The sequence below is a fragment of the Alosa pseudoharengus genome, unplaced genomic scaffold (genome assembly GCF_046254945.1).
Source record: "Alosa pseudoharengus isolate Yale_2024_CS ecotype anadromous, Long Island Sound unplaced genomic scaffold, YU_APseudo_1.1 YU_APseudo_1.1_scf_9, whole genome shotgun sequence".
Lineage (NCBI taxonomy): Eukaryota > Metazoa > Chordata > Actinopteri > Clupeiformes > Clupeidae > Alosa > Alosa pseudoharengus.
In genome coordinates this window covers 32,190,676-32,212,607 of record NW_027468881.1, presented here as the reverse complement: position 1 = coordinate 32,212,607, position 21,932 = coordinate 32,190,676, and the positions used below count along the sequence as shown (strand labels likewise).

Sequence of the window (21,932 nt, the reverse complement as noted above, 5' to 3'; positions counted from 1 at the left end):
AGTGTTGCTTCAGAAGGCTGGGCCTAATCAAAAAATGCTTGCATATGATTGAATAAGCCACTTGTCCGTCATCTATTGACGTGCTACTTCAACCACTCACATCGAAGCCAACCCGTGACGCTGATAACAGTCTCACAGTCACTTCTACGCTATGTCACATCTATGAAACTCCCGCCCTGCGTCCTGATTGGCTGTACCATAAAATCTGGTGCAGAAATCACTCTCAATGGAAGAGGTCCCAGATGGATGTGAGTGAAGCTAGGCGCAGCTAAGCGGAACGAAATTCATCTGGCGAGAGTCAGGTTACTATTAGTTAGCCCTTGACCAAACCTACTGAACTGTCCCTTAAAGACTTATCTAGACAACCAAGGGTCAACGTTTTACAGTGGCAATGCTGCGATGCTGGCATGCTGGCACCTGTGGCCGGTCTGACACGTATTTGGCGCAGTGGCGGATGAGGCGAATGGCCTCCATGCTGGTGTCTGGAAATGCGGCGTTGCACACAAACTCCGACAGACACTTCACTGCATCCTGGAATGAGTCGATGGCCGCTGCAAAGTGCTGCTGAAAGGTGTTTGCTGAGAAAAGGAGAAGAACATCACAGGAGAGAGAGAGAGAGAGAGAGAGAGAGAGAGAGAGAGAGAGAGAGAGAGAGAGGCAAAAAGGTCAAGGGAGTTCAACTTTCAGGAAAAAGAAGTTCAGAGATGTCTTGCAATGAGAAGAGTGTCTTGAGTGTCTTGCAATGTTCATTTCTATGATTTTGGTGAGCACTACAGATAGACATGACGCGTGAGCTAACGGGAGTTACCTGGAAGGAACTCTCTCAAGATGTAAAAGGTGCAAATCAACTAAACATTAGCCTACCATTATTTGTTGACGTGCAGCCACGGGCATCACTAAAGTAGCGAGACATGGCTGCTAGTTTATCACATGACAGCTGCAGGTTAAAAGCTGTGTGTGTGTGTGAGGAGAAAAGACACATAGGCTACGGGAAGCACCGACTGTCATTCTTCAAATTATATCGATACTAATAAAATTAGGTTTTGTGGCGTTTCTAACTTCAGGGTATTGCGATACTTTTGTAGTATTGGTGCACCGTGCAACACTTATCAAAGGAGAACAAACGCTTGGTTTGTGGAGAGACAGCAGATGCGAGAAAAGTCTAGGCGCTCACCCTTACGACGTTAGGTACACCAGTGCGACCCTGGAAAAATTTTAGTCGCACCCAAACATTTTTGGTTGCACTCTAGAGCTCTGCTCAATGAGAAAAGTGTCTTGTGCATGAACTACAGCTATCGTGTGGCAAATGGAGCTGACCCACCAATGTTTGTGCATAGGATCTTGCTCATGGTATTAAACCAGCAAATAGATTTTGCCTCGTTATTAAATTAGCTTCAGTTAGACTTCAGACTTTGCACTTTGCCTGCCATTTAAATTAGGTCTTTTTATGAGTTTCAATATGCAATGAATCACTTGCTCCATTTTAGTTTCTAGATTCTGGCAACCCACTTTATGTGCATTTCTAATGAACCAAACTGAACTGATAGGGCCTATTATTTCCAAGGCATGAGAAGGTTACTTACTGACGATGTGTCCGGTGGTCTGGAAGGCGAGCTCCACGATGGTTTCGTCGTGGTCGGAGGCAGCCTGATGGAACACGGAAAAGATGTTCTTCCAGCCGGAGCGGATGTTGGCGGCCTGGGAGTTCACCATCTGTGCCACACAGCGGATCACCATGTCCTTTATAGTGGGAGACCTAAGAGGGAAGGGCACAGAGTAAAAGGTCAGCTCAGTCAGTAGGGTCCAGTTCATCCTGTACCTTTTAATGCTGCGGTAATGTTTATTGCTATTATATGTTGCAAGTTGCTTTGGATAAAAGAGTCTGCAAAACAACCCTAACCATTTCCTCGTCACATTCAAAGGGAACCTCCACCTTATGTTCTCTCCATCCATGAGCTCTAAATTAATCTTCGTGTTTCCATCCAACTCTTTCATCATTCTTACTCATTCATTGTTTTCTCTTTTTTTTGTGCGTCATGTGTTGGTTCACAATGAATGTGTTTGCGTCATTTTTCTACTGATGTACCTATTCTTTTTCATGATGTGTTCGAATGGCCGGAGGAAATCCTTTTGGAAACGGAAGTTAGCAAGTTCTCCTTTTTCAAGGAACTTCATGGAGAGCTGCCTCAGAGAATCCACAGCAAAGATGGCCACATCCTCATTGGGATTACAGCCGACCTGCCGAGAGAACAAGTTACGCAGGTTACTTCAACACTGACTGGTTTTCCCTCAAAGTTGTCGATAAGGATAGTCCTGTATATACATAACACATGGCTCCAACAGTAATACCAGAAGCTAACTTCCTAAAGAACGAAGCGCCGATAGAAAATGTATCTTCATGGACTATTACTCTGTGGCAGTATACCATGACAGTAACCTGAAATGCAGTCTACTGGCAATGCTAGGCTATATTAACTTTATTGTCCCAAAGGGAAGCTTGTCTCGCAGTCAGGTACACATAAATAGCACAAATATACACAAAGACAAAAGGGACAAAAGACACAGGCTAATATAAGTTATTTATATTATATAACAGGTAAGAAACTGTCTTACCTATCTATGTTTATGACATTTATGTACAATAAAGCAAAATTGTACAAATGAGCAGGCCAATTGCACTAGGAATAAAAGAGATTTTTGTCCTATTGGACTTATAAAAGGGGACTCAGTCTCCAGCCTGAGGGAAGAGCTTTAAAGCAACACCAAAGAGTTTTTTGTACCTTAAAATAATGTTTCCAAAATCGTTTCAGTGGTTCATCAACTTGTAACAGGGTGAACGACACTTCTGCATTCGCTTCGCAGCCCTCTATCGGCTATAACCGCACTATGTAAGTTTGCCAGATCGGGTAGCGGATCTGTAGTTCGATGGAATGAGACATAAGAAACTACAGACATTGTTATTTGCAAAGCCGGTGCTGGATAAACAAATACCGTGCGTGCGACAGAGGGAAAGTTCTTTGGTGTTGCTTTAAATGAACAATGAAGAGGATGATTTTTACAGTCCAATATAGACCTTGCCTTCTGGATGACCTGCTTCTCATAAGTGGTCAGCAAGGATAACTGCGGAGTTTTCTCTTAAATGCTTCTCACAATGTTGCAAAGATCTTTTAATAAGGCAACATGACAACTCTCGAGATAAGATAAGAGCTCGGTTGCTATGGTTGAGGTCATTTTTCATGAACACGCTAGCTGGCAGCGTCCTCCATGATTGGCTGAGTGACAGGTCTATGCTGCTGATACACATGCCCTTCATGAGTATCGTGCATGAGAAATAGACTAAATAAATAAAGATGAAAGGCTACAAATTAAATGGCAATGCAATACACTGTGCATTGACACAGTATCTTTGCAAAGTTTTAGATATGGAGGATCTCTATGACATGTTTGCATAGACAAGAAGTAGCCCAATTTGATTTACAGTAACATGTTACACTTAGTTTACATCTTCCTCTTGTGATTTGAGATCTCTTGTAAGTGATTCTGCGTGCGTTTCAATACATGGCAACGTGGAATAATACAAACAGCCGCTTTATGATCTTTTATGACTTGGTCCCCTTCACTGTGAAGCGCTTTGAGTGTCGTGAAAAGCGCTATATAAATGTAATGTGTCGTTGTTGTTGTCTTAGTGAGTTAGGAGTCCTCTCAATGCTCTCTCAGACTGCTAACTTTAGTGTTAAAATGCTTTGTGAATCACTCTTAGTCAGAGTCCTGAAGTTAACCCTGACACGCCCATTATTTGTAGGAGTTTCTCCAAAATACGCCACTTAGGAGCTACATTTAGCCTTAAGATTGTTTGTGAATACGCGCCCTGATATGAGGAGATTGGAACTGGGTTTTGTAGTGCAGTCAGCAGTACCTTGTTGAAGTGGTCTCCAATGACCTGCCATATGCGGGACCACTGCAGCCTGATGCGGTTCATGTTGTAGTAGGAGATCTCCACGATCTTCTGCAGGCTGAACATGCGCGGCTGGTGAGCAGAGGCCAGCTCGTCCATGGAGACGGCGCACAGCCAACGCACAAAGTCAACTGCAGGAGCAGAATGGAAGTCTTAGTAAATACACAAGGACACACACACAGAACACAAAGGCTAGATGAACAAGCCCTTTAGGGCATGACATGACAGGGCCAATGAAGAGCCCATTTGTATATAAATAGAGACCCGTTCATCCATTAAGTATAAGTAAGTATAAGTATATATACCGGTACTCTTTTGATCACATGAGGGAAATTTGGTCTCTGCATTTATCCCAATCCGTGAATTAGTGAAACACACTCAGCACACAGTGAACACACAGTGAGCACACAGTGAGGTGAAGCACACACTAATCCCGGCGCAGTTTGCTGCCTGCAACAACAGCGGCGCTCGGGGAGCAGTGAGGGGTTAAGTGCCTTGCTCAAGGGCACTTCAGCCGGGCCTACTGGTCGGGGTTTGAACCGGCAACCTTCCAGTTACAAGTCCGAAGCGCTAACCAGTAGGCCACGGCTGCCCCAATTATTTATATGTATGAATGACAACTACTGTATTTGCTGTGGACTTCCTGTATATATGAGTTATTTGAATACACATTAAGTTATACATACCGACTGCATTTCCATCCAGTCTTGTCGAACCAGTGAAAATCCTTTGGGAGGAAAGGATAAAGCATTATTGATCCAATGTATTAAATAAGACAGCAGCAACCAGTGCATTCTATAGGAGCAGAGAGAGATTGTACTCACCGGTCCACGGCTACCACCACACTCTGAGAGCTGGTTTCTCCAACGGACTCCTGGAGGTGGGCCATCTGACGCCGATCTTGACCTCCCACCAGAGTTCCTGTGAAGGAACACACATACAGTGTTAAATATGGCAGCAACCTAAAATACCACCATTTCAACACTTCCTTTGAATGTCTCTTGTACTGTAATAGAAGACTTATTCCTACACCCTAACGCATACACATCAATCGATGGCTGTTTCATCATGTATCCATAATGCATGCAAACCCTCCACCACGGAGCACAAGTCTGGGGAACCTACCCAGGCCTAGCGCCATGAACTCCTCGCTACCGGTGGGAAAGCCCTTGAGGCTGCCCTCCCGGTCGCGCACCACGCCGGAGATGTAGCGCGTCTTCACCCCCGTGCCGATGAGCTGGGCCAGCTCCAGCTGACTGATACAGCGCAGGATCTGCACAGGGTGGAGTGGCGAGGGAGAAAGAGTCATGAGCACGGTCGGGGCTCTTAAAGGGTTAGCAAGTTGAACAAACTTCAAACTGACATGAGCACCAATCTGCCACCAGCACATGGCTTGTGCCAATGGAAAAGGCATAATAACCTTTAAAGAAAATAAATAAATAAATAAATAAATAAACACAATAAAAATGACCTTTAAATAAATACAATACATGTACAATGAACCAGAAAAAAACTTATCCTTAGTTCCTCAAAAGGAATGAATTAAAGTTACTGTTCACACATCATCACTGCAGGCCGGGGACTGAACATCCCTATTATTGCCTTAAATGCCCTTCAATGTCTGACTATAGCGCTGTGGACACTGGCGCCCACAGGAGTGCGGTGCGCTCCGCTGTCGACATTTGATTACTTAGACAACATCGAAGTTCTCAATACCACCCCACACACCAGCGGAGGTGGCGGCAGAGTTCAACGCTGGTGTGCGGGGTGGTATTGAGAATAATGTTGCCCAAGTAATCAAACGTCAAAAGCGGGCGGCGTCGCACTCATGTCGGCGCCGGTGTCCGAATCACTTTTTAGATTAGATTAGATTAGATTAGATTAGATTCAACTTTGTCATTGCGCAGAGTACAAAGACAGCGAAATGCAGTTATCACTTCTGTAGTACTACTGAAAGCCCTTTGTCCCTTTGTAGAGGAAGTACAACCCAGGTGTTGCCCACTGACCTCGTGCCAGGAGTTGCCCAGGTGGTTTCCGTCGGTGTGTGCCACAGTGATGAGCGTCTTGATGGTGTCGATGTTCTTCTGCTTCATCTCCGTGATGCTGGAGCTAGCGGTGAGCAGGGTGAAGCGCGCCAGGGCCTGTATGTAGGCGTCTCGCTCCAGCTGGACGCAAGGGGAAGAGAGATCACATGGTCAGTCAAGGTCAGTTTCGTACAATAAGGCAGGCAGAGTGGCAGAAAAAAAGACAAGACCATTTGCTGGTCTTCCTATTTGTGGCGTTAAATGGATCTTATCAACCTATGGCTAACATATTGCTGAGAGGTATCCCTTAAAAGTGTTGCTGAAACAAGGCCTTTCACAGTAGAAATTCAGTGAAGGAATAATTTGCCTTTCTGTTGATACAAATTCGCTGAAGACGATTGAGGAGATTTATGAAGGCAATAATATTTTCACTACAGGAGGGGACACTGATAGGATTGTTTGGCAGGCTTGAATGACAGCAGCGTGAATACTTCCTGCTGACCTGCATGTTGAAGATACAGGCGATCCTGATGGCGCAGCGGATTCCCTCCAAGCACAAGCACGCCACCTCCTGGTCATCACAGTCCTGCAGGCCAACACTGAACGCAGCCAGCAGAGGGGTCCAGGCCAGCTGTACAAGGAGTCAAACACACACACACACCTTTATTACATGTTGTGGTTTTAACTCAAATGGCCAGCTTTGTGCTGTGAGACACACACACACCTTTATTACATGTTGTGGTTTTAACTGAAATGGCCAGCTTTGTGCTGTGAGACACACACACACACACACACACACACACACACACACACACACACACACACACACACACACACACACACACACACACACACACACACACACACACACACACAGTAACTAAATAGTGTGGAGGAAACACTGAAACAGAGCTCTACAAAAAAATCAAAAAGGGCAGGGCCGTGGAGGAGCCATAACTGAACTGAAAGTATTAAAATAGCTAATCAAACCTAAAACTTAAGTAGCGTACAGTGAGTAAATTAATGACTTTAAGACCCTGTTTTGCATTTGTTTTTAAAATGTTTCTTGGGTGATCCGATCACAAGTGGTCTGTTCTAGATACAAGTGTAAACAATCCCCATTGTGATCCAATCACTCAAACCACATATGGAGGTGGTCTGAGACACAATTGATTTCTAACGTGTTCTGATGCGCCCGGACAATGGGAGTTCTACAAAAAAATGACATTGACAAAATGTAAACATGCGTGTAAGTGTGCATCACCTTGAACATGGGCCTGACGTGCTCCAGGTGCGTGGCGCTGAAGAAGGGCGCCTGGGCGTGGCTCACCGCCTCCATCAGGGCTTTGGCCGTCTTGGCCATCTGCTCCATCTCCACGTTATACAGCAGCCGCCTCTGCTTCTCATTGGCTACATCTGTCACGAGTCAAATAATGTCACATGACTGACCATAAAAATCAGCCGATAAAATATCAAACATGTTCCATGCAGGAACATTTGCATACCAGTAATGTATGTTAAACAGTGGACCAGGTGTCAGTATGGTGGATGAGGTTGTGAAGGACATGCATGCAGATGGAGGTCATCTGATGACTATTAAACTTTATTTCCAGTTTATCTCCACCTCCCCATCTGTGCACACCGTCCTCAAATGAGGCTTCGAAAACCTTCTTGTAACAAGCACATTCAGTTTGATTTGGTTGAGCGTGAGTGTGTTGTACTCACTTGGTTTGCTGGACTTGGGTGTGATTGAGTACTCTTTGCTCTCCTTCATAGCGATCTTCTTTCCCGCGATCTCATCGTAGATGGAGGACAGGTACTCCTCCGGGAGATCCTTGCTGTCGTTGATCCCCCGGTTCATTTTGATATACTGCTCTTTGGTCATTTTATTTTTGACCTTCATGGGAAATATAAAGAAACATTTCAAACATTTCCAAAAAAATAGCATTGAAGATACTTCTGAAAGGGAAAGTAGAGACCATGGTGGTTTGAAGGACTACTGTGAGAAGAAACAGTAAAAAAAGTTTCAATAGGCAGAAAGTTGGGTATTTTGTAAGGACAGCATACAGTGTGACAAGGCAGAGGACACCTGACCCAGGTAAAGCAGGTGAATGGACGCTCACCTGTGGACTGTGGAGGTCAGTGGTAAGCATGATGATGGAGTAGGCGAGCACATACGCTGTGTCAGCACTGGCAAACAGCGTCTGCCTGCAGGGAGACGAGAGGAAGAGGAGTAGAAGGTCAGTCCACTTTCCCACACAATGATGTGACCGCAACAGAACTACACAACAGCAGTCTCCTGAGACTTAGTAGGCCTGGACAGATGCTGTTGTTATTGTTATCGTCATTTTAACATCCCACTATTTCCTGAAGTCAGATACATGAAGGTTATGCAAAAACAATACTGCTGTTCTCAATGAGCTTACATTTACAATATGTATTCTTTCATGTGCATTTACCTCATATCCTCATATCTCTTAATCAGTCTCTTACCCCTGATTGCACTCTAAGTATCGCGCGGCAAACTTCTCCATTAGCCGGTCGATTTTCTGGGCTTCGCCGGGGAGCCTGAAGCCCTCCAGGAAGGCCCTGAGAGCCGAGACAAAGTCCTTGCCACAGAAGTCCAGCTGGTCCACGTAGCAGTACATCACTTCCTTGTTGAAGCGCACATTCTCCCCCAGGTATTCTCCCACTTGAGTCTGCCCGAGGACAAATAGGTCAGAGCTCACATCAGGGGTCAAAGGTCACTGAGGTCCTATAGCGCTGACCAAAAAGGCAAAATGACCGACGACCAGCTGAGATCACTCACCGTGTCTAACCGATCCTCCTGATGGAGAAACTGGGCAATGTCTTCCGGGGAAGTTCCTAGCATTCCTTGGTCTTGCAGGTACTGAACCCCTCTCTTAGGTTTCTTATTGAAGCTGTCAGAGAACAAGAGAAGGTTGAGAGGAGCAGGGCAATAGGTGGTTAAACAGAGAGCATAAATAATTAACTGACTTAAGCTGCAGAGAGGTACACACTGTAAACCAAGAGACAGACACCTACAAGGCACATGTGTACACACACACACACACACACACACAGACACAAACACACACGTTAAAGTAAGGAAAATGTCAGTGTCTGAGGTTATCAGAAATCTTCAAAGCCGTTATATGTAATAACCTATTAGCCAACCAACAGCCTGGCACATGCTTCAGTTCTTCAGTGTCTGGTATCTTTAAACCCTGGACTCACAGGTCAATGCCGTGCTCAATGATCTCTTTCTGCTGCTTGATGACCTCGTACTGCTCGGGGTGGTCCGGCTGGGAGGACTGCACACTCGAGGAGACCGTGGAGTCCAGGGAGCTGATGCTGTCCCTGCGGCCCGCCAGCTGCTCTGGGAGCTTCACCTCCCCACCCTCAATATCTGAAGAGCGCTCCTGACCTGTGCACGCACACACACATACACACACATGCACACACACACACACACACGCACACACACACACGCGCGCACACGCACACACACACACGCGCGCACACGCACACGCACACGCACACACCAACAGTTATAGATTTAATTTTGGATGATTTAATTTAGCGTTGCATTCACTTTAATGAGTATTCACTCATTATACAAACACAAACAGACAACGGGTCAGAAAGTTGTTGCATTTGAGCAGTTCAAGTCAGGGGATCTACATATGAGAACACCCTCCTCACCTAGATTAGTCTGGAGGTTGGGGTTGACATACAGGTCTTTGCTCCACTCCACCATGCACTTCAGGATGGACACCAGGCACTCCAGCCCCTTCTTACGCAAGCTCAGTTCCTGGAGAAGTAAACAGGTCATTTCCTGTGAGAAACCACATCACTTCCTTATCGCAGTGCATCTGAGTGACATGACACAATAGAGGTGCATCACAGAAAACAGAGATGCATTATAAATATACATTTTATAAATAAAGCGCACACACACACACACAGACACAGACACAGACACAGAGAAGGTGGATGTAAAGACCTATGCATGTAATCTAAATTATATTGATTACAATTTTGGCGTTCCATATTCTCAAATACAACCAAAACCGCAGCCCTAACCTAAAACCCAGCATACAAGGTCACTGCTGCTCACCTGCAGTGGGGTCATGCCCAGTTCCTGCCCACTCCTGCCCATTGCAATCTTGGACAGGTCATTCACCAGCCGCTCAAAGATGTTGGCTGCGTTCAGGTCGCAGTCGTAGTTCACATAGATGTCCACCACACACTGGGCATCTGGAGGACAGAGAGGACAGGAGAGGTAATCTACTGTGACAAGGGTTTGTGGTCAAGAGGGAATAAATTAGTCTAAATGTCCAGATGGCCTTACCAGCGCAGATGCGAGTGAGGGTCTGGATGACCATCCACTTGTGCTCAAAGGAGCTGCTTGAGGTTTCCAAGATTGTGAGAAAAATCTCTCTGAAGAACACCTGAACGGGACATGACAAAGGAACAGGAGAAAGGGGAAAGAAAATTAGCAGTTAAATCATTTTATGCAGATCTACAATGAGTATTTTGTTTAATTGACCGTCATTGTTTTGTCCTTCCCTTTCCCAAATCATTCCCCGCACCAGTGGACATGGCATACCTCGATCTGCATCTTGAGGTGGACTTTGAAGTGGGAGAGCAGGGTGAGGAAGATGGCCAGCGAGAGCTCGAAGACCTCGGGCACGGACGACACGCCGTTCTTGGAGAGCGCCACGCACAGGTACTGCTTGATGGCGTTGACGAACATCTCGTGCGTGCGGAACACGGGGCCCGCACCCTGCAGGACGGACAGCAGCAGCTGCAGAGAGACCACCTTAGAGCGCAGCTCATGGGACCTGGAGAGGGGGAGAGAGAAGAGGAGAGAAGAGGAGAGAAGAGGAGAGAAAATAACAAAGATTTTATATTAATATAAATTCCACCATTCAGGGAATTTACACTCATTTTCCACCTCCCCTTGAGTTAAACAATTGATTTTTACCTTATTTTATATTAAAATAAATTTGTGTTTTCATACACAAACTCTTACACTTACACATTAAAAACAAATTATCACCTGCTCATGAATCCTCCATCGCTAAACCTAATAAAAAATATATTATATTCCCCCAAACATAGCACTGTGAAAAGGATGTCAAAAGGACTTGAGGACTTGCTTGATGAACACAGTATGTAGATCGAAGTGTAGGGGATTTAAAGAGACAGGGGAGTTTTCCATTTAACACACAGGGCCTTCAAGGTTAATTAGCCATTAAAGCTTAATCAGTCTAGCACTGACGCAGCCACTGGTGCCACTCACTTTGGGTCTGGAGGGCCGTCTGCCAAGGGCTTCATGGACAGCTTGCAGAGGGAGCGGAAAACCAGGAAGGCGTCTTTCTGCAGGATGTGGGAGAAGCGGGCGGCAGACTGGGTGCCCTGCAAGGCCTCGGCATCCTGTAATAACAATAGCAATATTAAAGACACTTATAAATTATACCATCTTAATTATTTTCTTATTACTTTTAAAACAAAAAAACATGGGGCATTCCAATGATGACTTGTTGACCATGACTTCCAAATCCAGGCTTTATTGTTTCATTTTTATTTCATTTCAAAATGTCTATGGGCCAAAGTTTGAGAACGGAATCTCACAGCGAAAACAGCTGTTCATGTGCAGTGTTGCATGTGCCGTAACGCAAGCATAAGGGTGTGATCCAAAGGTGCCACGCCCACACCAAAATCCACACTTTGGTGGAATATTTCATTTCTCGCCCAGGCATTACCTAACCCGTCCGTTAGAAAAGTTAGTTTCCAGGATTTATTGCTCTCAAACCAATGAGAGGGCCGTATGAGTTTAGGACATTTATTTTCATGAATATAAAACACTGGAGCATCTTCTCGGTTCTATGAACCACTTCTCACATAACTGAAGGGGAGGAAACGACAAAAGCCTGAAACAAAACCCAGTTCTACGTTTCCACTAGTCCTATTCACCAGTGCCAACAAGAAAAACAGGAAAATTAAGTGTGCACCACCCTCCTTTCAAATGGCAACAGACTTATATAACCCTGAAGGCCAGTGCCATTACTGCCCTCAACACCCACCATTTCCCCACCAATCTCACGTTACTCATTTCAAGTTAAAAATAAAAAACAATCATGGCATACCATGATGTCAGTGGAGCAGACAGAGGTGCGGTCATCCAAGACGCCATTCATCTGTTGGCTATCCAGCCGACCAGGAGGGGGCGCCGTGTCGGCCGGCTTGGGCTCTGGTTCTGGTTCTGATTCTGGCTCGGGTTCCACCTGCTGCTCCACTCCTGAGTGGGTAGATGTTGAAAGGTTGAAAACTGAGACAAGAGCCCAGTGCAGGAGGTTCACGTGTCTGCACTCTTGAGCACACACCCAGCAAACTAGACACATACTTTCCCCTAGACAATACAATTCTATTCATGCTTTTCTGGGAGACATTAAAGGGACTTTACAGAAGAACACCTCAAGGCTGGAGTTAAAGTAGCACAAGTTTTGTAATGGTTATGGTTATTGTATTTAGCAGATGCTTTTTTCCAAAGCGACTTACAGAATAAGTAATTTCTAAAATGTGTAATTTCTACACTTACTCAATAAAAGGGCAAACAATAAAAAGGATTCAGGCCAAATATATGCACTCACATTATATCCTTTTAAATGGACAAGTGTGCAACTTGAGTGTTGTTGAGCAAATCCTCATAAATAACGAAACAATCATTCTGAATACTGTCTCTCTATTACAGTGGTGAGTGGTCAACTGCACTAGTGGGACATGCATCTTTTTCATCCCAACTGTGTCCCATCTCATCTCACCAAAGCACTTTTTCTTTAAAACCGAGTCCCCACCCCACCTGTCCCACCCCTCGCTCCGTCCCTTCCTCACCCCCATCGGGAGGGTGGTCAGCGGGGCCTCCGGCTGGCTCCAGCTCCTGCTCTGCTCCCTGGGCCTCCCCTGCTGGACCCTGGGGGGGCTCTGGTGCTGGGTGTGCCTGGAGCTCTCCTCCTCCTCCTGCTCCTCCTCCTGCTCCTCCACCTCCACCTCCATCACCCTCGCCCTCAAGAGCAGGCTGTGCAGCAGGTGCGGCCGGTTCTTCAGACTCTGCAGCATCGGATGGAGTTGCAAATGACAAAAAGAGGTAAATAGCTACATTCGACCTTTGATTCACTCTCTAGCAAATATGTGTGTAACATCTGTGTGTATGTTGTGAGAAGCATAGTCTCACACTGAGATGAAACATGCAAACTCAGGCATGGGAGGCTGGTGTGGCCCTAAGGCTTCAAACACAATATACAGTAGCTGTATTACTATGGTATGTTCTCTGTGGTACAGTACCCTCCAGAATTATTGGCAGCTCTGCTAAAGTTCACTAAAAAGAGGAATATAAAATCATCTTGTGGAAATTGATCTTAATGCCTTAAGTAAAAAAATGAGGAAATATCCAGCCTTTAAGGACAGCAATTTTCTTTGTGAATGAATAATGTATCATAAATAAATACATGTTCTTCCTTAAAATAGAGGGGTCATAAGTATTGGCACCCCTATGTTAAATTCCCATAGAGGCAGGCAGATTTTATTATCATTTCATGGCTCCAGGATGCTATGCATCCTGATAAAGTTCCCTTGGCCTTTAGAATTAAAATAGCCCCAGATCATCACTTCAGCATGATGATACCATTATTTAGAGGTGCCAATAATTGTGGTATGTTCTCTGTGGTATGTTCTCTGTGGAATGTTCTCTGTGGAATGTTCTCTGTGGTATGTCAAGTTCTCAGAAGTAAATTGGCACAACACACTTATCACACGTCTGAATGATGTTAACACATGTCTGAATTGATACCTGAGGATGGAGCTTCTTCTCTGTCCTGTTCTGCCGTGGACACATCTCCCCCGTCCACTTCCTGCTCCTGAGCCTCAGCCTCTTCTGGTTGGCCGTTGAGCGAGGGTGTGTCCTGTGGGGGGGTGGGTGTGGCGGGGAGCTCGGCGGAGCTGGGGGAAGGGGAGGGCTGGCCGTTGTGCTCCGAGGAGTGAGTCTGCCGGGGGGATCCGGAGCCTCGGCTGGGGACGGGTGAGGGGTTAGGGAGATGCAACCGGGATCGCTCCTTCTCCGCCTCCTGGGCCTCCAGAGCCTGGGGGAGACATTAGATGGTGACATTAAGCTCACAGTTATACAATCCAGTCACGCCAGTGTGAAGGCTAAAGACATGCAGAGCCTTATTCTTATGTGTGTGTCAGTACTGCCTTTATGGGTCTATGGATCTAGGATTCTAAGAACCTAGGGCTTTATAGTTAGACAATAAAAGTTCACAAAATGAAACCTTCAAAACAATAGGCACTCAACTCAAAATATGTATGTTTCCATATCTATTATGTGCATGTGACTAAAGTTGCCTGCACACTGCCCTAACAAACACCAACAAGCTCCAAAAAATACCAAGAAATGGGTCAGTGTGCACCATCAGTCTGTGTCTTTTTTTTAGGTTTGACGTGTCAAAAAGTCTTTTTTTTCCCTGTCTGGGCAGTGTGGAGCTGAAGTTGGTTTTCTGGACATTCTAAAGACTGTAACCAACTGCCATCTTCAGAACGCTGGGGTTTGTTGGGGCTGGCTGGACTGAGCGACACACACACACACACACACACACACACACACACACACACACACAATTGGATGTGCCCTACTCACTGCCTGGTTTTCCATTCTAGTGAAGATGACATTGAGCATCTGGGTGAGTGTGGCCTTGGCTGTGGTCTGGTTGATCAGGTTACGGCTGGCCAGGTAGATGTTATAACAGGTGCGCACGGTGAGCAGAATGGTACCCTCATGGATCTCAATGTGAGGTGAGGTCACTGCCGTAAGAAGAGCCTGGAGAACAAGAGGAACGAGTGACAGAGAGAGAGAGAGAGAGAGAGAGAGAAAATAATTAACATTTAGCGCTATAGCATTACTACAAGTGCTTGTAAAGGATCACTGACAGAAGGGTGATTTTGTATGAAAACATTAGCCTGGGTTTTCCCATGCTGCCTTACACGCGCAATTTTATTCACACTGCTAGGCAGCCTGGATTCTATGGACTTCGTTTTCACCTCAACGAAGGAACCAATCACAGAACGGAGGGAGGGCAGCAAGACGATAACGATACACTGAAGCCGTTATGAGCTATGTACTGTACAGACACATTTGATAGACATTCGTAGCGGCCAATAAACGGCTCTGGGCATTCATAAACAACGTTTCAAATACGAGAAAATGAATGTCTAGTTCCCAGAACCCATCTCAATGAGATGAGGTCTGATGTTGGAGAGGCTATGAAAACATTGGAATTTAACAAAAATATTTCACAGGTCTTAGTTTTAGGACCTAAATATTAGGTAAACAAACTTTGAGCAAAATCTGAGACAGTACAGCAACCATTTTCCGGGATTTTGTCTGATTTGACACGGAATGACCTTGCCGTCGTGTCCCTCTAATGTCAGTGTGTAGTATGTACCCTCTCAGAAATAACAGTAGCCTAGTTCCAGGAGTTCAAGCTCCCGTCTCGTGTAATGAAATCAACAGAGATAAGGCCTTTGATATATGGGCCTGACTTTTGAACTTCACACAAAACGTCACCATGGCAACACATTTTGGCACATTTTAGAGGTCATCTCCAACTGAAATCAGGAAATGGTATAGAGACTCCTAGCTACAGCATCTAACAAGCCTCTGTTTCTCTTAGTAATGCTTTAACATAGTGTAGGTAGAAATGCTACCAATTAGATTCTCTCCAATTGCCTTACATTGTAGAATTCGGCTTCTTTTTCAACGGAACCGCTTGCTTCCTTTGTGTGCAACAGTGGTGTAAAAAAAGTGTTTGCCCCCTTCCTGATTCCTTATTTTTTTGCATGTTTGTCACACTTAAATGTTTCAAACAAAACAAAATTCAAAACAAATTCAAATATTACTGGTAGCCAAAGATAACACAAAATGCAGTTTTTAAATGAAGGTTGTTATTATTAAACAAATTGGAAAACAAAATCCAAACCTACATGGCCCTGTGTGAAAAAGTGATTGCCCCCTAAACCTAATAACTGGTTGGACCACCCTTAGCAGCAACAACTGCAATCAAGCGTTTGCGATAACTTGCAATGAGTCTTTTACAGCGCTGTTGAGGAATTTTGGCCCACTCGTCTTTGCAGAATTGTTGTAATTCAGCCACACTGAAGGTTTTTCAATGTCTAATGTCTTGCCACAGCATCTCAATATGATTCAGGTCAGGACTATGACTAGGCCACTCCAAAGTCTTAATTTTGTTTTTCTTCAGCCATTCAGAAGTGGAATTGCTGGTGTGTTTTGGATCATTGTCCTGCTACAGAACCCAAATTCGCTGCAGCTTGAAGTCACAAACAGTTGGCTGGACATTCTCCTTTAGGTTTTGTTGTTAGACAGCTGAATTCATTCATTCATTCATTCATTACATTTATCACAGCAAGTCTTCCAGGTCCTGAAGCAGAAAACCAGCACCATATCATCACACTACCAACACCATATTTTACTGTCGGTATGATGTTCTTTTTCTGAAATGCTGTGTTACTTTTACACCAGATGTAACGGGACACACATCTCACAACTTTTGTCTCGTCAGTTCACAGAGTACTTTCCCAAAAGTCTTGGGGATCATCAAGATGTTTCCTGGCAAAAATTTGACTAGCCTTAATGTTCTTTTTGCTTAGCAGTGGCTTCCGTCCTGGAACTCCATACTGCCATACAGGCCATTTTTGCCCAGTCTCTTTCTTATGGTGGAGTTATGAACACAGGCAAGTGAGGCCTGCAGTTCTTTGGATGTTGTTGTGCGGTCTTTTGTGACCTCTTGAATGAGTTGTCGCTAAGCATCTTAGGGTAATTTTGGTCTCCCGGCCACTCCTGGGAAGGTTGACCACTGTTCCATCTTTTCACCATTTGTGGATTATGGCTCTCACTGTGGTTCACTGGAGTCCCAAAGCTTTAGAAATGGCTTTATAACATTTTCCAGACTGATAGATCTCAATTACCTTCTTTCTCATTTGCTCCTGAATTTCTCTGGATCTCGTCCATTAATTCCGTATAACAGGACACCTCGGCGGCCGTTATCTCTTACGTAGTACATGTCACACAGAAGTATATTTGTTAGAAAGCTACAGCTGCCAAACAAAAGCTTGGTGTCTTGTCCCTCTAATGTCAGAATGTGGAATGTACCCTCTCAGAAATAACAGTATCCTAGTTCCTAGAGTTCCGTCTCCCGTCTCACATAATGAAATCAACAGAGATAAGGCGGCCGCGGCCCTTTGATATATGGGCCTGACTTTTGAACTTCTCACACAAAACGTTACAATGGCAACACATTTTGGTCAAGAGACAGCACAGCTACATCATCAAACAAGCTTCTGTTTCTCTTTGTAATGCTCTAACATACTGTAAGTTGCATTCAGACACGTCCTCCACAGTATCTGAGGAGCTTTGTCAAACGGAGGTCCGACCCTTCGGGTGATTCAGATATGATGCTGACATTATGCGGTCATATGTGTGAACAACACCGACGCACAGTTACAGAATCTCCGTGTGGTTGAACACGCACATGAACAGAATCTAACAGCCGGCTAAGTTCGGAATTCCAAATGGCCGGCTATGTTGTTCAGATATACGGCCCAACTGTACTGTATATCTGAACAACATAGAACATGCAGACTTACATGTAGGTCTGAACCCAGCTATAGTGTAGAGTGTAGACCACAAATGCTACCAATTACATTCTCTCCAATTGCCTTATATATATTTGCATTTCCATTAAGTCACATACCAGACTCTTTTATCCAAACTGACCCATAGTATTATTGTACTGTAAGATATTCACATAATGTTTATCAAAAAGTGTGCTTGCAGGAACATATTCACAATAACATAATATAACTGGCAAATGACAGCATAGAAAGACCATTATTGTATAACAAGCAGTCAATTAATTGAAGTTACAGGAGCAGAGGCTTGAACATTACCATCTCAGACTCTCAGTGGTCCCTATAGAGCCGACCACCAGACACCCTTCCCAAGTGTTGCATCGGGGACAGGATGTCCACTCACCTTGATAATTTGGAGTTGCACACCCTCGTCCGTCTGTGGGCCCTGGAAGCAGTTACAGATCGTCTCCACCAGCCGATCGATCAGTCGCTTCCCAGGAGCACTGCTGTCCGGAGCATTGCCAGTGATGTGGCCGTAAGCTATAAGTTTCTACACAGGGTCGTAGAGATTTATGTTACACCTGGATCAGTAACGAAAACTCTATGCAGTGTGTCTTCATGATTTTTTTAATTGTGCACCACAGTAACCCAAAATTACATTATGCTGTAGTATAATTTATTTCAAAAACGAAATTTCTGCTGCACACTGATCTATTGCATTGCTGTCTCATTGTACAAATAAACTCATGTAGGAAAGATAGGTGGATGGATTAACAGTAAGTTACTACAGCAGATATATGGCTATAGATGAGTGATGTGCCCTTTTCAGTACCTGTAAGCAGTCCAGGGAGGTGCTGACAATCCGTGGTGACTTGGATTGACACGCCAACTCAAAAGGCAACACATACTTGTCTGCCTCAATGTAGTTGGCTCGGGGAGGGACCACAGTGCCATCTCTACAATGCACAGACAACACAGGTTAACTTTCTGATTGTGTTTGGGTGCAGATGTAACTCCACTATCATCATAATCTTTCTCTCAGCCTTTGTTAGCCTGATTACAGGCTTTTAATTTATCACAACAGGATTACTTTCTGTGTTACTGATTATGGGAGATCACATGGATGCATCACACACAGAGAAAAGAGACTGTGACAATCTTGTGATAAGGGAAGGGGACTATACTACACTGGTGTGAAATGGGCCATTCAGAAGGCACTTTGGAGCAGTAGGCCACATCATAGCTGAAACTGACAGCACCTGGAGCAAAATTCCCATTCATTCATAGTTCAAGTGGTAGGATTGAGCATTCCATCGAGACTGAATTATATGCTCCAGAAACTACCTTTTCAAAAGCATATCATCTTATTTATTCATTAAGGAGGAATGAGGTAAACAAACCCAAACTGCTCAGTAAGAGATACAAAACAGAAGTAGGAAAAGCTAGAACTTACTTTTGTTTTTCAAGCTCGAGCTTTATTTCATCTGTTAAGACAAGGCAAGCATAAACTTAGTTAACTGAAGGCATAGATATATATATCTACATATATCTGATAGCCTATATTACAGTATATAGTAATTTCAGGAATCAAGCAGTGTTTCTGCTAGATTTTTTTTTAACAGCGGCGGCATTAATTAAACCGTGGGGGGCCGCCATGCTGAAATAAACGTAGAGGAAACACTGTCAAGATTAGAGCTTAGAGAGGCTGTGGAGAGCAGTGAAAATGTCATAAATAAACCACTTTGTTTTAAAGGTTTCAATGTTTTTGTTCCACCTGTGGTAATGTGATATAAATGAATTGTTAGTAAGAGCAAGACTGGCTGGTGGCAAGTGTCATGACTGGGCTAGAAACTGAGGATAAACATATGTTATGTTATGATTAAAAAGCCAAACATCACTGTCTGCATACACTAGATCTCAACATCACATAGCCTGTCTGGCAATAATGTTTCTCCTTCACTATCTCAGAGATTATAATGTTCTTCAGCCATTTCTTTTTGAAAGACAGTCTTCTGTTTGCTCCACTCAGTGTCAGTCAGGTCCACCCACATCCGTTAGCTTTACCAATGAAAAGACTACACACACAGCTCTGATGAAATCCCTTTTGCAACAGCCGTAAGCTTTGTAATGATTAAAATGCAGTTTCTTGTATGTACAAAATCACTTGATGGTGACTGTAAAAATGCTTCCGGATATGTGCCGATTGAGAATATTGATCTAAATGTATCTGATCTAAATGTATAGGCAAGGTCTATTGATCAGATCAAATCATCAGACTCATAAATGTAATGTGGTTTTAACTGTAGTGAGAGGGTAAATTGTGGATAGATTATTATAACAATGAATCCAGGAATCTACTGAACAAAAGTAAACACCTGACCCCGGAATTGACTGCCAACACTACCTGAGCAAACATTATCAGCACAATGTAAACACAAGTGACCCATGAAGGTGCTCCTACATGCACTTCATGTTTAGACCTATAGATAGACCCATTATTATCGTACCATACTTGATGAATGAAATGAATTGGTCAGGTTTAAAGATTATACAGCTTTACTCATTCATAGAGAAATCAAAGCAAATTCTACCACCTGATCAAAATGAGACGTTTATAAGTTTTAAAGTGACCTGCAATGGCATTCATGGAAACACTAGGTGACTAACTTTAGGAAACCAGAGACGATAGTCCTGTAACTCTGTAAATAATGAATAAACCATCAGCATTGACGCGCCACTCGCAGTTTACTGTGTATGGCCACTCTAAACTCCCGGAAGTATCGGGCTAATCGTGGAGCATCCCATCGTAGCAGTAAACTGGAATTTCAAGCAAAACAGCTTACCAGACGAATTAAAATAAATGTACGACCTAGGCTGTTATTTTAGTCACAATTTCCAATTACCAACTCTAGATATATGGAAGATGACCCAATCATCACGTGTTTTTTTTTTTTAGTTTGACTTTGAATGCCACGTAACACACTTGGTCGAAATTTATAACACAAGACGTGACAGATGGGGGAACAAGCATCTAAATCACGAATGATTTGATCTGTATGGGGGGGGGCGTGCTTTAATCCAAACGGACGTCAGTCAGATCTTGTTTTCGATTCCTATGAAACTAGAAAGCAAGGTAATACCAGGTTAAAAATGGCAAATCGTATAATCTAATCATCACTAACGATGGAAACGACAAGACAATTGATGAGCTAGAACTACCAGCTAGCATACGTATTGTTTTGTGATTGGTCAAGCAACACCAGCTAACTAGGAAGCTAGCTGCTACGATCATTTGGATTCACTAACTAATTGAACTTTATGACCAAATAAAACCGAAGACTTAAATACTATGTTCTTCAGCTCTTGACATTGTAGTTCTTAATAAATGTAGTGGCAATAAATGGTTGTCTTAAACCTTAGGCCATGACACAACATCAGCCGGATGGAATAACAACAACTCGAAGAACTGTCAACCAACGTAGAGAGAAAACACGCCGAGTGAACACTACAATAAGCATGATAGTTGGAAAATACTGAACCCACATCCACAGAAACGCGTGAATTATCTGTATTGTAACTGTATGAAACTGCAGAAAGTTAGCATTAGCAATCGATCTATCAACAACCTATTATAGAAGGCTAACTAGCCAGCTAGTTGGAGTAGCATGTCTAGCTAGCTGGCTAATCATCAGCTGTCGAAACACAGGGATCGTGTCTGAATTTGATACCATGAGCGAAATGTCAAACGACAGTAAAGCTCCGGATGAAAACAATACTACTTACCAAGAGCTACTTGACATGCTTTCCGCAGCTGATTGTGCTGGCTCCTTTTCACCTCCTTGTCCGACAGGATTTTTTCCAGCGCCCGAGACAGAAACATGCTCTTGGTTTTAGTGCTTTCGGTCTGCTTCTGGTGCCGTTGCTGTTGTTCGAAACTGAGCTGCTGTTTCATCTCTTGACCTAACTGCAGCGCTCTCAGGCCGTCATTGTCGGCCTGGACCTGCACAGGAGCAGGTGTCAGCGAGTCAAAACAAAACCGGGCCGACAGTCCGACTCGGTCAATCAGAGATGATAAGCACTGCTATCTCAGCACTGCGTCGCCATGTTGGTTACACGTCATGTCACGTCACGTGACGTGACAATCAGGCTTCTTCATTGACGAAGTAGTAGGCGATGGAAGTAGGCTAGCGACAGGGCGAACACTGACAGCGACAGCAAGCATGAGGTTCAAGGTGTTTATCCTATAT

At 44.2% G+C, this 21,932-nt stretch overlaps 1 protein-coding gene across 1 annotated transcript in view; it reads right to left on the bottom strand.

Moving 5' to 3' along the window:
• arfgef2 (ADP-ribosylation factor guanine nucleotide-exchange factor 2 (brefeldin A-inhibited)) overlaps positions 1-21,794 on the bottom strand; it is a 30,244-nt gene extending 8,450 nt beyond the window's left edge. The window contains exons 1-28 of the mRNA XM_076277091.1: positions 21,469-21,794; positions 19,139-19,169; positions 18,518-18,641; positions 18,089-18,235; positions 14,678-14,857; positions 13,835-14,123; positions 12,880-13,095; positions 12,135-12,286; positions 11,288-11,421; positions 10,592-10,826; positions 10,334-10,433; positions 10,100-10,239; positions 9,685-9,793; positions 9,217-9,406; positions 8,789-8,900; positions 8,473-8,678; positions 8,103-8,187; positions 7,705-7,876; positions 7,244-7,395; positions 6,482-6,610; positions 5,962-6,120; positions 5,081-5,228; positions 4,780-4,876; positions 4,642-4,682; positions 3,917-4,086; positions 2,087-2,238; positions 1,584-1,756; positions 418-578 (exon numbers count right to left, since the gene is read on the bottom strand). Of these exons, the coding sequence (XP_076133206.1) occupies positions 418-578; positions 1,584-1,756; positions 2,087-2,238; positions 3,917-4,086; positions 4,642-4,682; positions 4,780-4,876; positions 5,081-5,228; positions 5,962-6,120; positions 6,482-6,610; positions 7,244-7,395; positions 7,705-7,876; positions 8,103-8,187; positions 8,473-8,678; positions 8,789-8,900; positions 9,217-9,406; positions 9,685-9,793; positions 10,100-10,239; positions 10,334-10,433; positions 10,592-10,826; positions 11,288-11,421; positions 12,135-12,286; positions 12,880-13,095; positions 13,835-14,123; positions 14,678-14,857; positions 18,089-18,235; positions 18,518-18,641; positions 19,139-19,169; positions 21,469-21,637 (4,173 nt within the window). The 5' untranslated portion in view covers positions 21,638-21,794. The remainder of the gene's footprint in view (positions 1-417; positions 579-1,583; positions 1,757-2,086; positions 2,239-3,916; positions 4,087-4,641; positions 4,683-4,779; positions 4,877-5,080; positions 5,229-5,961; positions 6,121-6,481; positions 6,611-7,243; positions 7,396-7,704; positions 7,877-8,102; positions 8,188-8,472; positions 8,679-8,788; positions 8,901-9,216; positions 9,407-9,684; positions 9,794-10,099; positions 10,240-10,333; positions 10,434-10,591; positions 10,827-11,287; positions 11,422-12,134; positions 12,287-12,879; positions 13,096-13,834; positions 14,124-14,677; positions 14,858-18,088; positions 18,236-18,517; positions 18,642-19,138; positions 19,170-21,468) is intronic.
• Between the last annotated feature and the right edge of the window lie 138 nt (positions 21,795-21,932).